Below are 15,710 nucleotides of genomic sequence, written 5' to 3' on the forward strand. Positions count from 1 at the left end.
ATTTGTGACTTGTGTACAGCTCCCATATCTTCACGCAGTATTTTGAGCAGTGTACACTGCAAAAGTCGTGTCTTTACACAGTTAATAATTTTAATCGCGTTATCAAGTACTTGTTTTAATAAGATTGTCATTTTTTTTTTGTTGCGATGGAATGTCAATGCAATATACAATTACTACTGTCTACTCGTGCAGTTTCCTGAAACATTCTTGATCCTTGAAACAACGCCAGCAATATTACCCACCATGGCTTTTGCGCCATCTGTGCATACGTCAATGTAATTGTTCCATGGTACTGATTTTTCAATGAAAAAAGTATCAAGCATGGACAAAAATTCACTTCCATTTGTTTTGGATAGAACCGTATCGAAAAAGAACCGGTTTTGAAACCGAACCCTTTGAATATTAGAAACCGGAATACAATCGAAACCCTAATTTAAATTAATTTAAAAATCGTAACCTTACCAAGTGCATTAAGTGATAGTGATCAGTAATTTTATTACTTATTTAGTATTTTACATTATTCTAAACAATTGGTAGGATATCTGGTTGAAAATTTGTATTGACCTACCATAATTGATACCAAATGCCAATTGACACTACTAATATTTTACAATATTATTGAAATAGAAATACAACCAAATTTGTCTTATAGAAGTATAAAACCAAACTAGAAAACGTATTTTTCATATTTTAAGAATCAAAAAGAAACCGAAACCCAAATTTAAAAACCGAAAAGGAACCAAAATACTAGTTTTTTTAAAAACTGAAAAGAAACCGAAACCGTAATTTTAGTTCTTTTAGGAACCTAATCGAAACCGGAACAGTAAAAATCATTAAGGTTCCAATCCGTTTTATCATAATATATCTAAATATATCTGTGACCCTGTGAGTCTATCGTTTGTGGTATGAACGTGGTATGAACCTCAATTATTTAGTACTCGCGGTATGAACCATACACTTGTCTTAAATTTGCCTGGTGGATCATGATCTATGGCGCGCCGATGCAGTGGCACTAGTGGCAGTGGCAGACTGCCAGTGTTGCACACTACATAATATATTATTTATTTAGTGTTTACTGTTTTTGTTACGACTCTAGTTTATGTATCATTTTAAGTGTATAATATGACCGTCTAGCTCAGCAAGTTGTTTGTTGCTAAATGTTAATCGCTATCAAATATCAATTTTCAGTAATTCAGCTTTATGGCCTGTGGGCAGAGCATTGACCATTCCGGCATTCAGCTTTAGCGAATTTAAAATTCCAGATTTTCAAACATTTGCAGTTTGCGTAGAAATGGGTGCAGATGCTGACATGATCCGTTATTCCGAAAATGAGAACTTCAATGTTGTTTTTTATTTACTACTGCAGTGACGTCTTAATAAAGTATCGGTAATCGACTGACCAAGTTTGTTTTTGGTCATAACCAATAATTTTAAGGTCTCCGTACGCTACAATTGCACATTTGTACCAGCCCGACGAATTCAAGTGAACCTACTCGGCAGGGGAGCAGACAATCGATATTAGTATATTACAATGAGCTGTCGCTTTTCTGGCGTCAATGTATCACTACTTATACTCAATACTCATAACGTCTGTTTCCGTATCAATGTGATGTATTGTTTACACCACGGTCTTACACTGTGAAGAACGTTTGTAATGTTCGTATCCATAATAACATGTCTCCACTTATTTGTAATAATGTTATAATTTCTATTTGTAATCATTTCAGCCATCTGATAGTAGCCGAACGCCGAATCAGCCACATAGTACCACAAAGGATTGATTAAAGGTTTGAATTGATTGCACACCTATATCTGTACAATCAAATCACAGAATAAGTTATTCTGTGATCAGAAATCGGTTTTGAACACAACCTGAACAGCTTGAGCTGTACAAACACTCCACACTAAAAACTTTGGTCCATTAATCCACCAATTAAACAGTTCATTATCCTGAATTCCAAATTTTGGTTTTATTGAATCCGCTTCTAGTCTATGCAAATTGCCCGTGTCTTTCAGTGTCGGTTTCAACATGTGAAATCTATGTAATTGATCGAGATTTTGGTACGTGACCCCCGACGACCTAGTACTGGTTTCGCTAAGTGTGTGATTGTGATCAATTTGTCACCCATCTCTGAGTAATAAAATAGTAAGTTGACTACTATTACAACCATTCATAGTTTTATTATATATATTATTTTTATTTTTTTTTATTAAGTTGTATTGTAGGTAGTTTTCTCGAGTTTCTGATCTTGGTTTAGGAGTTTAATAATTGATAGGTAATTTTTGATACAAACACATTATATAAGTAGAGGCACCTGAAAGTGAAATATACCTTTTTTTGTTTGAGTTATGTTTAAAATTTTTAACACATTTTTAAGTTGTGTTTTATTCTACTTGTATTATTCGTACAAACTACATTTTTATGAAACGCACAAATGTGTTGTTCTATGAATTTGTATACCAACATAATAAACTAGAAAAATATTAAGAGGATGCCACTCCTGCATGTGTTGTTTTCATCTTATAAATGTAAAACATAGCAAAAACTGTTTGCACAGGAAAGAACCAAGAAGGCTATTGCAATAACTTAGAAACAAAATTTTCACCACATAAAAAAAAAGTTTTGCTATGATGTATTGTTTTTATTTTTTCAATGTTGGAATAACAAAAGAAATATTTAAGTTCAAAAATAACAGATTTTGAAATAATAAAAGCTTTTTTCATATAAATATCAAAAAAATAAAAAAGATATTTTACAGATAATGTTCTCATTTATATTGTATATTGATTTGGAGTCTTACAATCACTACAGCCTGAATAGTTCTATCCCACACAAAACAGTTTTTGTTATGTTTTACATGTGTAAGACGGAAACAATACATTTGGGTGTAGAGTCCTCTTAATATCTGTTATTATGTTAAAAGGTACTATAAACTAGTAATATATTGTGTCATAACAATTGGTATGGTACATCATGTCTTGGTAGAGGGGTTTTATGTTTTAGATTTACAGATTTACATTCTTGAATATTTATTTACACGTGTAGTAATTATTCTATGTATAATATGGGTATAATAATTATTATAAATAAACAAATTTGTCTTAATTATATTTATATTTATATAAAGGTATTTTGTCTGGTCAGGGGAAGCAAAATTTGGGTCTTCACTGTATACAGTACACTTTCCAGTAAAATAATTAATATTAGTATATTCCCCATAATATCTATTTTTCAATACTTATAATAATATTATAATGCATTATTAGTTATTGGTAATTTTATAAAAAAAAAATAATGTAAATAATAATTAAAAAAATTTATAATCTGATAAAATATAAATATTTATACACAGTTTTTTGTAAATATAACCCCAAATGAAAAATTAGATAAACTGACGAATAATAAATTTTAAAATTGTATTATTACCTATTAATTAACTTTTCAGTTTCTGTTTTTAATTGATAAATTAATCTATAATTCTTAATTTATGTTTTTAACGATTTAGTGCATGTTAAACAATCAGCCTTATCCTTTTATTCCTTCCCATGGTATCTATATACTAAAATAATTTAAACTTTAATAACCGAGGTTATAATATTAATCGAGGTCAGTTTTGAAAACCCAATTTTATGATCAGTGGCATTTGAACATTTTTAAATATTTCGCACATGTATAAAAAAAAATTGATGTTTATTGTTGATTATGAAAATAGATTTTACAATTAACTAAAAAAAAATTAAGTTTATACACTATTAACTATTCTTTTAGTTGCATTGAGCTCTACTTTGCCAGGGAAAAGTTTTATCATTTTTTTATTAATTTTAAATTTTATTTTCCTGGATGGGTAGATATGCCACTAAATATTGATACATTTCTATTTTATTGCTCAATATTCAGTGAACAGAAGTTGGGTCTATAAATGTATGCTTATAACCTACTATGTAGTGTGCTCTTTCGATAAAATAAAACACATAAAGATTGGATGAGTGGTTTTCAAGATCATTGGCATGAAGGATTTACATGTATGTTTTTTAATACTTAGTATTAAAAAAATATCAGCAGTTATCCCGATTTACACTATATATTAAAAAAATACAATCGATTAAATATATATTATGAATTCAAATAAAATTGAATTAGATTTAATAATTTATGTTTACTTGGAATTAATTAATATTTTAATTTTTAGTATATTCCAAAATGACTCCAATGAAAGATTACATTAAAGTTGAGGTTACTGGTGATGCTGATGCTGTTACCAGGTATTTTTAAATAATTTTCATAAATTTTCTTTTCTTTTTATATTTTATAAAATATTAATTAATTAAATCTTAAAATTGTATAGTGAATTATATGTCGAAAACACTATTGAAAATCCTGCATGGTATACAGTCGAAGATAATCATGTATCTTTGATATCTGAAAATGTTGAGAAAGTTATAAAAGTTGAAACTGATATGTTGGATGATTGTATGTGGGAAAGTAGGATCGAAATTTCTAAAGATGTTGCCAACCAAAATAACGTGGAGTTATCCTTGGAAACTCAGGTAATATCCTGTTTAAATACAGTATTTTTTTTTGTGATGTGTGCCACATTTGTTCATGTGCCGTATACAGTCTATTACTAATAACGTTTAGTGTCTTATGTGATCACTTTTTTTAATGTCATTGTATCAATGTCATTCTGTAGATATAAGCATACAGTAATAGATTGTAAACAAAATTACATGTTAAGAGTAGTATGTGTAGTGGATCACATATAACTAGAATTCTCTTAAAACATTAACATCATTAATTTATATATTGATAAATGTTTTTTTTTTTCTTATAGAATATCCCAGTTGATAATATTGAAATGAATCCGGAAAGTACAAGTCATAAAATATTTTACTGTAATATTTGTGGAAAAAGCTTTGCTTTAAATTATCTTTTGAAAAATCACACAAAAGAACACAAAAGACAAGTACATTTTAAAATTAATAAATGTAAATATTGTGGAGAACGGTTTAAGTTAAAATTTGGTTTGAATAGACACATTCAAAAATATCACAATCATATGTATGAATGCAAGTTTTGCAAACTTATTTTTGAAAAAAGTATGTATAATGAACACATGAAAAGCCACGAAAAAAATGAAGCTAGAATTGATACTATTCCTAATATAAAATTGCGCAAATTAAATGGTGTTTGGAAAAGTAAAACAAATGTATTTAAATGTAACATTTGTTTCCAAAAATGTCATAGTGAAAAGAATTTAGTAGAACATATGGAAACTCATAACAATTTTCAAACACAGTGTAATGATTGCTTAAAGTACATATCAGTTTCTGAATTGAATAATCATATGCAACAAATACATAATAAACATTTATTTAAATGTCAGAAGTGTAATCTACAGTTTGAAAAACAACAGCATTTAAACTGTCATTTAATTCATTGTTTAAAAAGTTCTTCTACCAAATGGAATAAGGTTCGTGGTAAATGCAAGGTGAATTCAACAACTTGCTCTGCTTGTGGAATTGTTTTTAATAATTCTTTATCACTGAAAAATCATATGACTATTGGCTGTAAGCATTACACTTGTAAATATTGTGGGCAATTTTTTAGTTCAAGGATTTTATGGCTAAGACATATGGATGTTCACGAAAAAGATGAACAGTGTGTAATGTTAACAGTAAATACCGATAAAACAACTACAATTAAAGAATATGATCAAACTAAGGTTGTGAATGGTTCTTCTTGCAATACAAATGAAGGGCAATTATTATCTAGAAATGTTATTGGAAAAAATAGTTCAGATCAAACCAATTTAGTGATCAGCAATGACCACATTGCACCACATTTAATGGTAAATAATATTAATTTGAATATTAATAAAGAAAAAAGATCATGTAAGAAAGAAGCAGTGAATAGTAATGAGTCAATCACACTAAATATATCACAAAATTTAATGATAGATGAGAACAATACTAATTTAAAGCAAAATAAAATCTTAGTAAATATCAAAAAAAGAAATGGTTCAGGTCAAATAGATTTAATGAACAGCAATGCAACAATTGTATCAACTGCTTCAAATAATTCAATGGCAAATGATTGTCATATTAAAAATATAAAGCAAGAAAGATGTTTTAATGCAAATGCCAAAGACAAAAATATTTCACATCAAATGATCAACAATCAACCAACTGTATCGGCTGTTCCACATAATTCAATTGCAAACAATTGCCTTGTTTTAAATATTAAGCAAGAAAAAGACTTATGTACAACTACTGAAGAAACAAATAGTTCAGATCAAATAAATTCAGTTAACAGTAATGAATCAATTTCTACTGTTTCACATACTTCAATATCAAATAATGTCTTAAATATTAAGCAAGAAAAACACATGAGTACAAATGACAGAGGAAGAACAAGTTCTGATAATATTGATTTAGTGAATAGTAATGATTCAATGGCATATCAAAACCCTATTAATATAGCTAATAGTCATATTGCATCTACCATTAGAGAAACACCTTATTTTTGTATTAGAAAATTGCCTAATATTAAAAGTGTATTTTACAATGATAATAATGAACAGACATCGCAAAATGATGTTATATTTATATGTAGAATTTGTAGAAAATCTCCAGCTACAGATATACATTCATTTGCATTACACATGAGTGATCACAGTGAATGTAACATGCATGAATGTATTGTTTGTGATAAGACATTTACCACTGTACTTCTTTGGACAAACCATATGACTTATCATCAACAGCAATTAGATTTAAATGTATCAGCAGTGCAATATAATCTTATAGGAACTGATCCTAATACATTGGCGGGCCCAATTAATTCTGGAAATACGGAACCTCAAGTTTGTACAACTTCAAGAAATAGGAAATTTAAGACATCTTCATCGAATGATTCATATTTAGATATAATAAGCTTGAATAATAGTGCCAATAAAATAAAAAATCAATATGACTGTAGTACATGTAAAAAAGTATTTCCTTCCAAGGTTACATTAAAAGTTCATCATCAAACTAATCATAATAAAGCACAATCATTTTTCTGTAGGTATTGTGATAGAATATTTTCTGGAAGGGGTCAATGTACAAATCATGAAAAATCACACATTGGCTTAAATGAATTAGTTTTACAAAATAATGAGGATAATAATCCAGAATCAATTGTAAACCAAAACAACATAAGCATAGAAAATAATAACATTGATTCTGAGACAAGGTCAATAAAACATAAAAATAAAATAAAATTATCGACTAGAAAAAATTATTGTAATTTATGTAGAAGAAAATTTACAAAGCGCTGTTATTTCACAAATCATATGCAATTAAAACATAATATAAAGACAAACTCAACAAAACAACTTACATCAATAGATTGCAGAAAGCCAATTGTTCTATCTAAAAACATAGAGTTGACTAATAAATATAAAAACAAATTATCAGTTCCAGTAGATAGAGATTTGAATAATCAAAATGAAAAGAAATCAACATTTTGTACCATTTGTAATAAAAATTTTGCACATCTTGGTGCCTTAACCAATCATATGAATATTCATTCTGATCATAAACTATATAAATGTCAATATTGTTCTAGAAAATTTAGAAGAGAAGGTCCTTATATAATGCACGAGAAAAAGCATGTATTAAACAATGAAATTAAAAGTGCTCCCAATCAAAACAGGAATAATATAACAGTTGAAGTTAATGAAAATTGTAACGATTTTCATTTGGTTCATAATCCAGTGGATGGAAATTCAAATGGTACAAATTTTATTAACTCAAAACATTTATGGTTTACCTGTGATGTGTGTGAGAAAAAATTTTCTACTCCATTCTTATTGAATATACACCGAAAGTCACATCCTGATGTTGTGCCATACATATGTAAGATTTGTAATAGATCATACTCATTGAAATTTCGATGGAATTGGCATTTAAAAGAACATTACGTAAGACATTATAGTAAACAACATACTAATAATCTTAAATCAAACATTGGTAAACAAAAGATTGGATCTATACATCATCAAGATAAAATGAAATGTCGATATTGTAAAAAAGAATATAACTCAATATCTCAGTGGAAAAAACATATGACAATGAGCAAGGAATGTCGTCGCCATTGTAAAAGTAATCTTCCAGAATTTACATCAAATCAAGCTTCAAAGAAATCTACTAAATCTTGTCGATTTAAATGTAATATTTGTCAGAAAACATATAGTACCTCTTATAATCGATCAGTACATATAAAAAATGTTCACAATAAGTTAGATACAACAGTTTTAAATATTCATAATAATACCAGTTTTCAAAAAGAAAAACCAATAGAAATAATTCAACAGAAACCAGTGATTAAGAAAGGAAATAGAAGTAATTACATTAATAGCACTAAATGTAAATTATGTGGTAAAGTATATAGTAGTGCAGCTAATTTAGGTCGCCACGTATCTATAATTCACACAAATAGTTATAAACCTATGACCTGTAATGTTTGTGGAAAGACATTTAAACACAAATTTTCTTATAGAGAACATTTAAAAACTAAACACAAAAAATTATTTAAAAATTATGAAGAAATAAACTGTAAAAATAAAAGAACCAACAGGAAAGTTATACCAATGAATAAAAAAGGAATTACGAAATACTTTTGCAAAATTTGTAAAATTAAGTTTGCAGACAATATTACATTACAAGAACACTCAAAGATGCATGTAGTAAATATGTATAAGTGTAAAGACTGTGGTCAACAATTTGAGACAAATGTTACTCTGGGTAATCATATTTTAGAAAACCATAGTGCTAATATTTCTACATTTAATAAAAATAAACATGTTGAGAATTATGAGAGTCAAAATGCGTCTCAAAAAGTAATTAATAATAACCCTGCTCAATGTAAAGTTTGTTTGAAAATCTTAAAAGACCCTGGATATTTACATGAACACATGAGATTACACACAGGTGTCAAACCATTCAAATGTGATAATTGTAACAAGGCTTTCAGATTTAAATCAAACTTAAGAATGCATCAGAAGAAAAATCTGCCATGTTATATTCCATAATATTATATTAATGTTCTAAAATATAATTTTTTAGCCATTAGAAATTTTAATGCATTTTGACTTATATGGCTTGGACTTATTTTTATTGTTATAACTATTTATACACTATAGTTAAATTAATACTGCAGATTAAAAAAATTAAAATATATGCATGTATTTAAAAAGAGATGTGTATTACAAAAAATATTTAAGTTTTACCTATTTTATATTAATTAAATTTAAGTTGTAAGATTTTTTTCCATTAACCCATGACTGGTGTTGTATATTTATATATTGTCAACCAAGTAAATTAATTCAAATCTGTACTAAATTGTATATTTAACTGATTTAAGTTGATTTAATAATTAAATCATTTTTATTTGTTTATTTTATAATTTAAAATTACATTTAACTAAGTAATTTATTGTATAAAAAACATATATAATTTTGTTATGTAAGTTATTTTAATATATTTCAATTTAATGTATGAATGTTTTAATATTTTTTAGTTTACTATACATTAGATATAAGCACCATTGTCTACTTAATTTTCTTCTATAACATTGATATCGATGATTTAAAGTTATATTAGGAAAATTTTATTTATTCTTTGAGTGCAATAAATTTGTTGTGATCATCTATATATTAATATTTTTCTTATATTATCTTATAGATACAATAAATTCATAATAAAATAATAGATAGTTTCTATATGAAGATATTGACTTTGTTATAAAAATCTTTTAAAAGTATTTCTATGATATAATTAGGTAAATAATAAACAAGACTCTTAAAAGTCTGAAAAAGACATTTTAGATATCAGATTTACTGCAATTATAATTTTGTGACAAAATGCTGACAATTAAATTAGATCATGAACTTCAGGCATGGCTTAGGCTAAAGTTAATTGACATTTATATGATTTAAAAGAGACTTTTTTTAAAACTATGTGATAAAGTCATGCATTATATTTTATAATGATATATGAAATTGTGGATTACCACAGAGTAGTGTTATAGATCCCTTAATGTTTATTTTATATTTTAATTAAACATGTGATTTAAGAATTCATGGACAAATAGTTACATATGCAGATGACAAGTGTAGGGTGACCAGATTAATAAAAATAAAATAAAATATTTTGAATAAAACAAATGTTTAATTTAGATGGGTATTTTAATTTACAATATGAATTATGTAATTTTAGCATTTTAGGATTTATAATATTTTTAAATTTATTGTTTATCGTATTTGGAATTTGATTTTACATGGTTTAACTATTAATTTTAGTTTAAAACAAAATTATAAAATTCTGAAAAACTAATTTTAAAATTAGTTTGAACTTGTAAAATTGCTTCAATTTGATCTTATTGTCGTGTGTTTAAACAGTCTAATGTTGATTAAAACTAAAAAACAAAAGATACCATAAAAGTTGTATAATTTTTAACATAATGTAATTCGAATTCATATCAACGCATTAATCTGAGACATACTGAAGTCCCGATACAGATTTTCAAGATGACGGAAGAAACTTTTAAAAACCCGGAGGTCTGGACACCTTACATATGTCTATTGTTTTTCAGGTGTTACGTTGGATGAAGTTTATTTAAAAGCTACACACAATTTAAATAAAAGTAATTAACTATTTAAATCACAGAAAATTACAATTTTTTTTATATAAAATCAAATTTTATTTATTTCTCAATTAATAGGAATGATGAAAGTTTTGATAACTTAGAAATACAGGCTTGTGATAATTTAGATTCTTGTTATGCTGCAATATATCAAACAATATACAAAGTCTAGTATAAAATATTCGGGATTAACATTTAACAAAAATATTAAATTGAAGTTACATGTAAATAACTTTGTGATGCTTATGCGTTTATTATCATTTAAGAAACCTAGTGTACGAATCTGAGTGGTGATGCCTCCTCCCTAACCCAAAATTATACTCAATATTAAGTACACCATCAGGCATAATATGTAGCATAATTGAGTATAACTATTAAAAACATAACTACAAATATTTGAAGCTGACAGTTAATATTATGTGTTGTAATACAAATTTAAATATACAAGTTAAACAATGAATATGTTGTATTAATAAAAATAATATAAATATAATATTGATATTTAATGATAAAATATATTCTTATAAATCATGATTCATGAGATAATTTTCAATAGCCGATTATGATTTAATTTAAATTTAAATTTTGTGTTGGGATACGGGAGGGGGGAAGACATTTTAAGGTGGGCCCGGGCCCACCCTGGCGTGGCGTCGTCACTGATTATGTGTGTTTCTACCAATGCAAACTATCCCTATAATTTATTTATTACTATTTCCGGCAATATTTCAATATGGTTTATTAGTTTGGGAGCGGAGACTAAAATATCAGACTAAATTTTTCTTTTATTTTTTTATAGTTGATATTATTATCAGTAATTATTATCAGTTTTTATATTTTTTAGTTGAATTGTTTATGTTATGTAGTTATTTTAACTTTCTATGACCAATACAATATGTGCTTAAAAGAGGTAGATATTTTTATTTTTTATTATACATTTTAGGCATTGTGTTTTACTACCTATGTATATTTTCTCTATGTAGGTACAATAAAAATAAAAAACTTAAATAAAAAAACAAAAATGCTTAGACCTGATTGCATAAAATATTGATTTGGTTAATAATTCACTGAGATTTAATAAACCAATCATGGTCTTTCATGTCTATGGGACCATATTAGCTCGTTATTAAGTAATTCATTAAATGCTCAATATTTGTTTATACAACTTTTAGAACTGGTATGTCTAAATAATAAATTATAATGTAGATAATAAATAAATATACAATATTGTCAATATTTATATACATAAACATTAGAGATGTTCTCTAATGTTCGTGTTTATATAATTATATTTAAAGTTATAACTTATGAACACAATAATAAATCCTGATATAGGTACCTACTTACCAACAGTACCAACATTGAACATATACCTACTATTATATATTTATTTAGCAATTATGTATGTTTTTATATTTCTCTATGAAGCGTTGTTTTTTCTAGTAGAAACAATTCGCTGATTATGAATATTATACACGAAGGAGGGTTCTGGTAGAAAATTGAATCTAGTTGGTAATTTCAGGAGATGAAAATTGAAAATTCTCAGTGCCTTTTAAAATAATCGGTGAAAAAAATACGAACATTTGTTAAATTTTTAATATTTTATTAAAATAATTGGTACCCTTGATTTCTAAAATATCAAATATCTTTGCTCAGAATTGCTTTTTGTCATATTATACGACCATGATTTCTTATTGAATTAAAATTTAAAACATCCATTACACATCGCAAGACCTTTTCGTTGAAACGTTGATCGTGTATTCTTGACTTCAGTAAAGTACCTATAGGTAATTGACAGCTTTTTTTGTAAAGATATTTTTTATGTTATATTAAAGGTAATAACTAATAAGTAATTGCATAAAAACTGTGTTTTTTTTACGTTTTATTCGTGAAAGTATCATAATCGTAAAGTGTCATAGATTTTGTTTTAAACGGGTGGGGATGGGCACCAGTGAACAATAATTGACGGGCACAAAAAAATGATTTTAATACGAAATAATTATTTTTTCTGAGGCAAGCTTAACACATTTATTCTCAAAATGGTAAGTACACTTTCATTTGAAAATTGAATTTGAAAAGGCTTTCTATAACACAAAATTCGCACGGAATGATACGTATATTACTGAATTTTTAAATCAAAATTGGGGTAACGGTAACAAACTCAGAAAATTTATACAAAAAACTTAATATTTGTAATGAACTAATGAAGCTCGTTGTCTACTTAGTTAAATGAGCTTTTTTGATTATTTTGAAATTACTTTTGTCGCTATTTTTGGATGATTTACTACAATGGTGCATTGGTGCTACGTGTAATTTAGTAAATATGTATTATATACATATCTACAATCAGTTAATATAAATGTTAGTACAGTTATCGGTCTGTGATACAGTTAATAATCAATATTAGCTATTGATAAAATAAATATTAAATCTCCATTTTGGATTTCTGGTTATTTGTTATATGTTTCAACAGTACTACAATAGATATTAGTGATGTATTACTATAAAAAAACCATACTGTTAATCAGCATAAAACAATTTATAAACGTTAAACAAATAACAAAACAACTAATGGAAATTAAGTAAATTTTAATGGTTATTTGGAATTTAAAATAAAAGCTTACTGCATAGATATGTCGTGATTTGTGTTTCACAGCAACTAAGGAATTAACTAGTAGAAAGTTTTCTGACTATAATTTGATTGAAAAGTTCAGTTTTTTTTAAAAAACTCACAAGGATAAAATTATCGAAAGTTGAAAAGTCTGTGTGTCAAATTCAGTTAAAAGTTTATATACAATAAATTATAAAAAAGATTTACACATTTTATGAACGAATGTGTTCATTATTGTTCATTGCCAAAGTTCTATTCTAATAGTAAAAAAAAAACTTCCATTAGTTATAATATTGTTACTAGTACCATGTTAAAAACAGACGGATTAGAACACACTGACCCATAATATGTAATTATTGTCTTACACGTATTTCTATGTGATCCGTGTTCAAAATGTTCGAATTGTACACCCAAACGATCATTATCAACTCTACATTGCATATAAATACACGTAAGGTCAACGAAATCTTACAAAGAGAAATTATAAGCGAACTTGCAATTCTAAATACTGAATCCTGGTTACAAAACAAATGAAATATGATGATATACATAGTTGATCATTTTGCTTCACTTCAATCTAAATTTATTTTTTAACCATAATAATATATGTGAATTATAGTTATCTTAATTAAATATTTAGATACTTTAAATAGCGGGTACCTTCATTATTAATCGTTTACTTGTTTTTTGCTGCTATTAAAATGTGTGATTAAAATTTAAATACTATGTTTTTTAACTAAAATTTTATTTAACAATGACAATTTAATCATACTTACTATAATAATATTATGCACCTATTTATAATATGTTTAAAGGAAAATGGACATATATATTATTTAGTTTTGATACTTAACCTTTTTAAGCAGAAAGCCACTTGAGTTATAAAAAGTGCAGTTTTGTAAATTATAATAACTATTAGGGACGGTTCTTCTCAAGCTACAAATGTGTTTCAAATACTCCGTGTTGTAACTACAAGATTTTTAGTAGCATTTTTAATGCATTTTTTACTTATTTCTTGTATTATGATTTATGAGTTATGACTAAAAAATTTGACTTCATTGAAATATAAACATATAGTACAAATGTGTAATACATAGTGAAATAAAAATGTAATTTGTCAAATTACAATAATTTTCAAATTAAGTTTTAACTCATTTTTTATATTTATAAACGTATCTATAAAATTTCTTTTTGCTAAATTTTAATATTTATTTATTTCGTTTTTGTTCTTTGAAAAAAATAAAATTATTTAATGTAAATTTGTGTTTAAATTCATTTTTGGGGGTTTGTAGGTATTTTTTTTAGCTCTTTTAACTTTTAAGCCATAAATGCATTTTCTGAAAGGGCATTTTTTTTGTTGATATTTTAGAGCATTTAAATCCGAGCCTTAATAATTATATAAGAGTTATTTTAGTTAATTAGAATATCACATTATCATATTATAATGAAATGAGTTCACGTACCTCGGGTTAAAGATCCATGCCTTAGATTTCCATAACTTTCACCAAGGGTTTGTATAGGTACAGTTTTAATTATTCACAACACTAGCACTTATCAGTAACAATATGATACGATATAATAAAAGATTGCATTGAATTATCGATGGTCCTGCCAACACATTTATAATAGTACCAAATTTAAATATCTAATCAATATTATATGATCTAGCTTATATAATATAAATTCAATGTAATTTTTAATTTGAAATAATATGAAGGTAGTCTTTTCAAAGTCTTGATAAAAATATTTATGCACAGTTAAAAAGATGGAAAATATGATAAAGTATCCCACATGAGTTGATCTTATTGTAATTTAAAAATATTAAAATTACGTATAGGTAAGATTTTTTTAGCTGTATAAGTATATGAAATATTCAATTTTTATAGCTAAGAAAAGACGATTGAATACAATGATTTTCGTAAAAAGTTTTTAGTACAATTTAAAAATCTAAAAAAAAAAACAATATTTTTTATAGACATGAAATTCAAGTTTGGACAAAATTAGATTTTTAAATTAAAAGATTTTAGTTATTTTGTTATTTAATAATATTCGCGGGGACTTGAATTTTTTTTATATATTATTCTATTTTATGCTCGCAAGAAATTTTAAAAATGTTTAAATATATTTTAAGTTATTGTTTATTTACATCACAAACTTATTCACGTCGTTATACAGTAGGTCGGTATTGACTCGAAAATTAATTTTGATGAATGATATATTATTATGATATAAATATATGCTAATATAATAAACGAAATGTTTTCGTCGAAAATTATTTCAACTATTAAAAATTACCGTATTACTTAAAATAAACAAATTTCGACAGTGGTAATATAAATATACCGGTTTCCGTTCAGAATGTTTTTTAATACATACAACGATTTATTATTGAATTAAAATTTAATATATCCATAT

General features: G+C 26.1%; 1 protein-coding gene across 2 annotated transcripts; it reads left to right on the forward strand.

Moving 5' to 3' along the window:
- The first annotated feature begins 1,053 nt into the window (after positions 1-1,053).
- LOC113556620 (zinc finger protein 91-like) lies at positions 1,054-9,190 on the forward strand. 2 transcript variants are annotated; one of them, XM_026961693.1, is made up of 6 exons: positions 1,054-1,387; positions 1,470-1,656; positions 1,728-2,146; positions 4,191-4,263; positions 4,347-4,548; positions 4,833-9,190. In XM_026961693.1, the coding sequence occupies exons 4-6, from the start codon at positions 4,202-4,204 to the stop codon at positions 9,072-9,074; spliced, it is 4,506 nt and encodes a 1,501-aa protein (XP_026817494.1). In that variant the 5' UTR covers positions 1,054-1,387; positions 1,470-1,656; positions 1,728-2,146; positions 4,191-4,201; the 3' UTR covers positions 9,075-9,190. The 2 variants fall into 2 exon arrangements, with proteins under 2 accessions (XP_026817494.1, XP_026817489.1); XM_026961688.1 differs by having other exon boundaries at positions 1,054-1,656.
- Positions 9,191-15,710: the final 6,520 nt, after the last annotated feature.

The sequence above is a fragment of the Rhopalosiphum maidis genome, chromosome 1, assembly GCF_003676215.2.
Source record: "Rhopalosiphum maidis isolate BTI-1 chromosome 1, ASM367621v3, whole genome shotgun sequence".
NCBI classification, from domain to species: domain Eukaryota; kingdom Metazoa; phylum Arthropoda; class Insecta; order Hemiptera; family Aphididae; genus Rhopalosiphum; species Rhopalosiphum maidis.

Bases quoted from the DNA above. Each gene is read 5' to 3' on its own strand.
- LOC113556620 (XM_026961688.1), top strand. From the start codon at position 4,202: ATGACTCCAATGAAAGATTACATTAAAGTTGAGGTTACTGGTGATGCT. The intron at 4,264-4,346 runs GTATTTTTAAAT...AAAATTGTATAG, and splicing joins GATGCTGATGCTGTTACCAG to TGAATTATATGTCGAAAACA. The intron at 4,549-4,832 runs GTAATATCCTGT...TTTTTCTTATAG, and splicing joins AGTTATCCTTGGAAACTCAG to AATATCCCAGTTGATAATAT.